Below are 8,984 nucleotides of genomic sequence, written 5' to 3' on the forward strand. Positions count from 1 at the left end.
CATTCCAATACATTACTAGAGCACCTGATTATTAGAGCTGCATAGATATGGAAACCTTCACATCGACTTTAGTTAATATACATAATATCAATTTAAAACAGACTCTAAGCCTGAATATGAAATTAAAAATTAAAAAACTTCTGTAAGAAAACATAGGATAATGTTTCTGTTACCTTGAAGTGAGTGAAGATTTCTTAAGCAGGATCTAGAAGCACTAAGCCCTAAAGAAAAACCTTGACACATTGAACTTCATTAAATTAAAAAACATTCTGCATGTCCAGCAGCATCATAAGGAAATTTTAAAAAGCCAGTTAGTTACACACTAGGATAAAGTCTTCTCAGTTCTAACTTGGACAAATATCCAGAATACACAAAGAAGTTTTAATGTACTTCACCAAAGAAGATTTCAAATGGCCGGTAAGTAAATAAAAAGGTTTCTGTGTAAGTAGTCATTAAGAAAAGGCAAAAGTAAAACAATGTAAGAGCTTTGGCTCCAAGGTGACCCTGTTGAGGGCAGTGATGTGGAGATCCCCACCCAGGATGTCTCTCCCTCTTCAGGTCCTCTTCCCTGCAAGTCCCTTGCCTCATTGGCCTTTCATATTTGACATCACAGGGTCAGGTGAGAGCAGGCCTGGTTAACACTGAGGAGTAGCAGCTGCTATCAAGAAGATGGAGAAACTGACAATTGACTCCCAGAATCTGCTACACCAGCTGAATGCCCCATTGGGCATTCTAGACAGGAGTCTAGATATCAGCCAAAGGTCTACACTACAGCTTGAGGCTAATTGAATCTGCACATGATAATGGCCTCAGAATGACTGCCAGACTAAGGTACTTTGAAATAAAAGATTTTCTTAGTCTCACTCAGTTCTTTGGCTTTGACATAGAGACAATTCCTCTAGCTGTGAATTTACTGAACTGATTACTACCTACAATGAAGATGTAGCCCAGTCACCTTGGGTGTGTCAGACTCAGCTGCTTCTATTTGGCTGTAAAATTAATAGAAAAGGAAAGGAATATCCAATTGGTAACTGACTTGATCTGAATGAGTCAGCAACAGGTTTACAGTGTCAGACTTGATTAGATGGAAAAGATTGTATTGGAAAGTCAAAATTACATTTGCCTTTTAATTTCTGCAATTTTACCATTCTCTCATTGAAGAAAACTTACCATTTGAAAGGAGAAATTGCCTTAATTTTGAAAGACTAGACGTTCAAATCAAGGCATGTCAATTGGGGAATCGTATTTTCTATGGCAAAGCCTTCTGTGCTACGTTGTCTATCTTTGTGTTGGAGACCCAAGCGCAGAGTATATAGAGTTAACTGAAGGAGTAGAATGTCTTCAGAAACATTCTAGTATAAATGGCAGAGATCTGATCTTCTGGGAAGAGTTTGTATCCAAGCATTTAACTGAATATTCATCAAACAACTGTTCCAAACCAAATGTTCAGAAGTTGAAATGGATTGTTTCTGGGTGTACCTCATAGCAATTGAAGCATAATTACTACAGAATAAGTCACCTCTCAACATTCCTGAAAGGGTTCCCCAATTGGTAAATTTGGTTCACTGTTACTCTCCAGATAGAGAACATTTTCTAATGTTATAATTTTCTGCTACAATCTAAGAATTAAAATATTAATCATCTTCAAAATACACAAAATGGAGTTGGAATAGCAAAGGGGGAAATTACTTCACTGATCTAGTCAGCTAATATTTGAAGTTTATTTTATAAAAGATACAACACTTTAAGGGATTATCTACCTCTCAGATCCATGTTAGCCATTTCATTAAATTTTCAATTTAGGAAACACATCCTCCTTAATAGCCTGAATTTTAACAGTAGCACTAGTGGTTTTTTTATCACATATCTTATTATATGTAGAAGCAACCTCTGGCTCATTTAAAGTTATGTGGGCCAAGTAGGACAACAGGACCAAAAGTTTGAAGCATATATGATCTAATTTGAGACCATTAGCTTGTAATCAAAATCAGTATGTAGTTAAAGACAAAGTAGCCTATGGCAAATGATTGCCACACTGGTGTCTGGAAAGTGCTGGAGTGTCTTAAAAGTATAGTTACATGTCTTGGCCGTGGCAGCTGGACTGAATGGGATAAAAATCCTGTCACTCTCACCCCCTCTTTACTGCCTTTCTTTTTGCTTCACCTTTAAATTCTTGCTAAATCAGCAAGACACAATCAATAGCAGGAGGGGGAGGGAGACTGCTTAACAGTAGTTTAGGGAAGTTACTAAGGCTTAACACTAGTTTAGGGAAGTTACTAAGGCATAACAATAGTTTAGGAGTAGGTAAAATACATAACAAAAAGATTAATAAATGATAAACGGTAGAAAACATTAGTCATTAAGTATAGTATAAGTATGTAAGAAATCATAATAAACTGTTTACTGTTTAATGAAATGTTAAAGAAGACAGAAGGAAAAAAAAGGGGAAAGCAGAGATTGTGGTGCTGAGAAGTCTGAGCTGCAGAAACTAGTCCACACTTCCCCAATTTACCCTCCGTGACCCCCACCATACTCAGAGGCCCAACCAGACATGGTGGCTAGAAAGATATTGTTAGAAGGAATGACTATAACCAATGTGACTGGATGTCTGGGATTATTTTTATTGTATACCCTGTAAGCATTTAAACAATACCTGCCAGATGGAGCTGAAAAATGTGCTTCTTAGCAACGTATCACAAGAATGGAAGAAAAAGCATCCAATGTACACAGCCCTATTATGAAACTAATTTATAGCTTTCACATGAAAGCTATAACCTAATTATAGCCTAAGAATATGGGGAGGAGAAGGGAGAAGAGGGCAGGGGATGGGTGGAGGGAGGGTGATTGGAGGGATCACTTCTATGGTTTATCTTACATGGGTACAAGTGATCTTTCCAGGAGTAGAATATAAATGTCTTAACACGATAACTAAGAAAATGACATAAAGGCTATGTTAACCAGTTTGATGAAAATATTTCAAATTGTATATAAAAACAACACACTGTACCCCGTGATTGCATTAATGTATACAGCTATCATTTAATAAAAAAAATTAAAAAATTAAAAAATAAAAAACAATACCTGCCTCTGCAATTTTCCAATCATGCAAACTCACCCAAGATCGCATCAGCCCACATTATATAAGCTGAACTCTACCGCTGGTCTGGGCTGCTCTCCATATTGGGGGAACAGCCAGCTTTTTGGTCTTTTCTTTAATAAAGACTTCCTAATTGGCACTATATTAATTGACTTTGGGTCTTGATATCTTGCATCCATCCTATAACAGGATTACCAGAAAGTAGTGATATGTATAAAAATGGAAACTTGGTCACTGGATACATGATATACATACATTCTTGCCATCCAAATTTAACTCACAGTTGTGGTTTATCTTTTCCAGTTCAAACTAAAGGTTAACATTGAACACAGCTACATATGATTATGAATATTAAGACATGAACAGTTCAATTTTGTTATTTAGGCAGACTTCTGACAAGCGGGAACTTTTTTGTTTATCTATTTAAATATGATTATTACAGCAACAAAAAAGCTCCTTGAAGGCTTTTCTCTACAACCCTAATGTATGGATTTCATAATGTTGTAATGGATTTAAGCTATCAAAACATCACAACCACCATAAAGCCAGGCTAATTTTTCTAAATCTTTTTGTTGTTGTTATTTTAAGTTGAGACAGGATCTCACTCTTGCTAAGGCCGGTCCTGAGCTCAAGGGATCCTAAGGCCTTGGTGGGTCCCAGAATACTAGGATTATAGGTGTAGGCTACCACACCCAGCAGCAGCAAGGGTGGGGGTGGGGGGTGTGCACGGGTGTTTAATACAATACAGATTTTCTTATACTATTCTTGAAAGTTCTCTGTAGTTTTGAAATGTTTCAAAATAAAATAATTTCAAAGAAAAAAAAGCATCACAACTAGATCAGCATAAAGTTCTCAGATTTGGAAAAGGTGCCTGATTAATGATACTGTAGTAGAATTATGTTTAAATTTGAATTCATCTGTGAAGCATTCAGATCAAAGCTAAAAGCATAAATGTGAAATACTAATGACAAGCCTGGGAATATAAACCGAATTTTCATTTCTAACATTGGTCTAACTTACTATACACATCAGATCAGTGTACTCTATTTAGTTGGTACTAAAAATGGTATCCTACTTAACTTAAATGTTTAAATTTTGAGGTTTATACCAAAACCAACACTTCACAAATGGACTTTTAAGGCATAATAAGGGGTAATATTCCAGGCATGTAAATGGTTTCTTGGCACTCATAGTGCAAACAGAAAGTAATCTAGAGATGTGGACTTTATTACTATATGGGAATTACATTAATTTTTTTTTTTTTTGAGACAGCCTCAAGCTATCCCCCTGGGTAGAGGGCCATGGCATCACAGCTCACAGCAACCTCCAACTCCTGGGCTCAAGCGAGTCTCCTGCCTCAGCCTCCCAAGTAGCTGGGACTACAGGCACCCGCCACAATGCCCGGCCATTTTTTGGTTGCAGCCATCATTGTTGTTTGGCGGGCCCGGGCTGGGGATTCGAACCCGCCACCTTAGGTGTATGTGGCTGGCACCTTAGCCGCTTGAGCCACAGGCACCGAGCCAATTACATTAAATTTTAGGGCATTTTTACATAAAGCAACAGCACAAACCTAGTAAGTTTGGCATATTTATTAAATTATCTTTGACATCTTTTTCTAAAAAACAGGTACTATTTTTATCTATAACGAAAATTTTTGTATAGAACCTAGTGCCTCGATCTTGTCCCATTGAGAAAATTTGTTTCTATTGTCTGAGAAACTCAGAATCAATTGTCATTGTGAAAACTTGTTTTATCCCACTAAAGTAAGTTCAGGCTAGATTTAACACTCTAGAAATTTTTATAAAGGACTGTTCTTATAAAATTGCCATTGCTTCTAATTTAGAATCTTATCAAAAGAGGATATACTTTCACTAATGCCCTTACTGTGCCAAAACAAAGACTTAAGAAAAGTCTTACGAGGTTGCTGAGGTAGTGTTTAGGATTCCCCATGACAGTTGGTGGATGTAGGGAGAACTACAGTGTTGAAGTGCTGTAGATGGTTATTCAGGGCAATTAACCAAAGTCCATCTAGATCCATTGTAACCAATTTTGACATCATGTTATGGATGAACAAGCACTGAAAAATAAGCCAAATGACCAGAGTATATCTTATCCTTAACTTTCATAAACCACATTATCTAAAAGATGACTTTTCATTTTTCCCAAAAGGCTGAACCATTTCAATATCTTGAACATGTCAGTGTTAATTTTGCATTGGCAGAGGTAACCTAACCAACCGCCATATGTTTTGGCACTAAAGGATATACCTTTTAATACAATTATTAAAATACAAGAAAAATAAATTTAAAAAACACCATAAAGTACGCCTAACACCAGGCAGAATGCCTCCAGTTAGAAATGCATTACAACTGCGGTCCCCACTCCTGGGCCTGTTAGGAGCTGGGCTACACAGCAAGAGGTGAGCTGCAGACAAGTGAGCAAAGCTTCATCTGTATTTACATCTACTCCCCATTGCTCACATTGTGGCCTGAGCTGTTCTTCATGTCAGATCAGCTGTTGCAGCAGATTCTCATAGGAATGCAAACTCTATTGTAAACTGTGCGTGTGAAGGACCTAGGTTGTGCTCGCCTTATGAGAATCTTATGCCTGATGATGTCAGGTGGGAACTGAGGTGGTAATGCAAGCACTGGGACCATCTAGTTGCAGGAAGGCAAGCTCAATGCTCCTATTGATTCTGCATTACAGGGAGATGTACAAGGATTTCATGATATATTACAAGGTAATAGTAATAGAAACAAAGTGCACCATAAATGTGATGGACTTGAATCATCCCAAAACAATTCCTCCCACCTCCAGTTCCAGGAAATATTGTCTTCCATGTAACCGGTCCCTAGTTCCAAAGGTTGGGGACAGCTGTCTTACAAGACCAAGTGTTGGTGAGAATGTGGAACAACTTGAATTCTTGTGCACTGCTGCTGAGAGCCTAGATCCAATTTCAGAAACTGTTTTGCAGTGTCTTGTAGAAAGTGTTAAGAACTATGCTAAAATTTGTAGAATTAGCACAGAACTGGAAAAGGCACAAATGTCTTTCAATGGAAGAATGAAAAACTGCGTTAGACTTCTATAGCAGACTACTGCAAAGCAGTATGAAAAACAGGTCACTGACACACAGAATAGCATGGATGAGTCTCAGAACATGTTGAGAGAAAAAAAAGATAGATGAGAAAGAAACACATACTGTATTCAAACAAGGAAAAGTAATTTTAGATGCTAGAAATAAAAATAATTGTTTCTCTTAGGGTAGGACATTGACTGGGAAGGGGCACAAAGAAATGTATAGTGGAAAGGAATGTTATGACTAGTGGTTGAATAGTGGTTACGTGGCTGTTTACATATGTAAAAAGTTATCCAGCTGTGCGGTTAAGATTTGTGCATTTTATATAAAGAAATTATGCCCCCATCAGGAAAATATCAAAATAAAAAACAAACAAACAAAAGCAAAGAAAACATGACTGTCGAAAAGCATTTTTGTTGTTCAAATCTGTCTTTCTTGCTATATGTAATTTGGGAATTTACAAATTTGATAACCCTGGGGCAATCATGGTACAGCTACCAGCGAAGACTTCCACAGAGGACTGTGTGGATTATTGGTAAGGATGGCAGTATGTCACCATACTCAGTGACGTAGTAATTACAATACACTTCTGCTGAATTTTTCCATTCTCAGCATCAAACAATTAACTGTCCCCTGGGAGCCTACTATGATTTTTAGGTCCTTTCCTTTTTTCAGGCTCCTCTAATAAAGTCCGGGTGTTGCTTTGGACCTTGTGTGACCTCACTGGGCTGATAAATAACCCTGTGGTAAATCGATCCTCAGGGCATTTACATGTATTTCCATTTCTGATTGCAATGATGCTCATCTACTCAGATACGTGAAGAGTCAGTAGTTAATGGGAAAGTGAGTAACAGAATCTATGAGCAAGGAAATTTGACCTATGTTGTCTCTTTTTCCTGAGTCTCTTTTGGGTTGAACATACAACCAACTGTACTTGATGTTCATGATGGACTGTGTCAAAATGTCTCATAGAATAAATACAAATATATTCAGGAATTTTAAGAGTCACACCAGCAAATGTTAGTGCAGATTTGGGGCATCGTGACGGTCTAGGACTTATCAGCCAGATCAGCGTAAGGGAAGGCTCTGACTATTAGTCCTCCAGAGTTTGGAAATCTGTCTTTCTTAACATAATTAGCCTGAACAATTTCCTATTGGTTTAAGACTTATGTCATCCATGGACTTTTTTATAGGACAAATATAGGGGCATCTCAGTTAAGAGTGTTCTTTTTTTCTTTTTCTTTTCCATTAGCCCAGAAGAACAATCCTGGTTTGTTGGAAGAAAAAGGAGGCACACGATTGAAGAAGCTGTTTCCTATGAGTTACTTCTCGGTGAGTACTTAACCACAGAGATGATTTGCAGTCTAATGGGTCAAATATATCAACCAGGGACTAGTTGTGCCTAAGCCAGTGTAGTAGATCATGTATAGTTAAAGCAATGGATTTGGCCAAATCCAAGATCTAAATGAAGTACCATTTAATTATGCTGCCTTATTCACTAGAAGCCAGAACCCTCCCCAAAGATCAAGTAGCAGTTCATGTGGTTTCTGGCTGGGTATTGGCTTTTTTTTTTTTTTTTTTTTTTTTTTTTTGAGACAGAATCTCACTATGTTGCCCTAGGTAGAGTGCCATAGCCTCACAGCTCACAGCAATCTCAAACGCTTGGACTTAAGTGATTTTCTTGCCTCAGCCTCCCAAGTAGATGGGACTACACAAAGCCTGGCTAGTTTTTGTTGTTGTTGTTGTTTGTTTGTTTGTTTGTTTGTTTTTTCTGTAGTTGTCATTGTTGTTTGGCAGGCCCAGGCCTGATGTGAACCCACCAACTCCAGTGTATGTGGCCAGCATCCTACCGGTTGAGTTACAGGCACCGAGCCAGGTATTGGCTTTCTAAAACAGTTAATATTTCTCTCATGATTACAATGGGCATCCAGGTGTGATTCCAAAAACACTAGAATTTTCTAGTGTAACAATATTCCCACAAAGAAAGGGAAAGTTGAAAGATGATTTATAACTAAAAGCAGAAAGAAGCACTGCTATTCTGCTTCTTTGATACAAGGAGAGGGATCCCGACTCCCTATTTTATGTTTATCCGTTCATTTGGAACAACAAAGTCGTGTAACTATTATTCCCCCATCTTTAGACATGATTTCTTTTAAAGCCATGGGCTGGGTAGTTATGCTTACTATGAGAATGAGTTTCTTGCTCACTAGAAGGTCTTAAGCGAAGAACTCAGGCTAAATGGACTTCAGAAAACTAAAGGGTTGAAATATTGTAACAGAAACATATTTTTTCATGCTTTCTATTTTCCGATGGCTAAAGGCAGTACATAGGAGTGCATTATAGAATCATGTCATACCAGAAATGTAGAAACTTATGTTGTGACCCCCATGAAAAAATATTTTTTGTAAGATGACAGCCTTCATTGTTATCTATTAGTTTTACTATCCTTGTCTACAAAAGTTAATGATTTCATTATTTATTGTTTACCTTATATGGAGTATTATTCTAAGAGATCATTTTCCAAAGAGGTTTAAGGTACACAACAAATTTATTCTCAAAAATGAAGCCAAAAGAATAAATCTTTAATTTTTACAATTTAACAAGGTAAAAGTTCAAATAATTTTAAATAAAATATTTAATCACAGAAAATGTTCAGAATAGTAATTGCAAGCAAACAGTGTTTTCTTTTTTTCTATTTCTTCTAGCATAACTGTGTACATTAATGCAATCATGGGGCACAGTGTGCTGTTTTCATATACATTTTGAAATACTCTCATCAAACTGGTTAACATAACCTTCATGTCATTAAAA

The 8,984-nt window shown here is 37.2% G+C and overlaps 1 protein-coding gene and 1 pseudogene across 1 annotated transcript in view; both read left to right on the forward strand.

The window, feature by feature from the left end:
- The first annotated feature begins 669 nt into the window (after window positions 1-669).
- On the forward strand, window positions 670-1,508 carry LOC100947808 (annotated as a pseudogene).
- A 5,150-nt stretch (window positions 1,509-6,658) lies between these two features.
- Window positions 6,659-8,984, forward strand: part of LOC100948125 (olfactory receptor 6C74-like) — a 3,650-nt gene continuing 1,324 nt past the window's right edge. Inside the window, exons 1-2 of the mRNA XM_012809399.1 lie at window positions 6,659-6,708; window positions 7,426-7,505. Coding sequence (XP_012664853.1) covers window positions 6,659-6,708; window positions 7,426-7,505 — 130 coding nt within the window. The remainder of the gene's footprint in view (window positions 6,709-7,425; window positions 7,506-8,984) is intronic.

Source organism: Otolemur garnettii, unplaced genomic scaffold (genome assembly GCF_000181295.1).
Source record: "Otolemur garnettii isolate 467f Iridium unplaced genomic scaffold, OtoGar3 scaffold00105, whole genome shotgun sequence".
Taxonomy (NCBI): domain Eukaryota; kingdom Metazoa; phylum Chordata; class Mammalia; order Primates; family Galagidae; genus Otolemur; species Otolemur garnettii.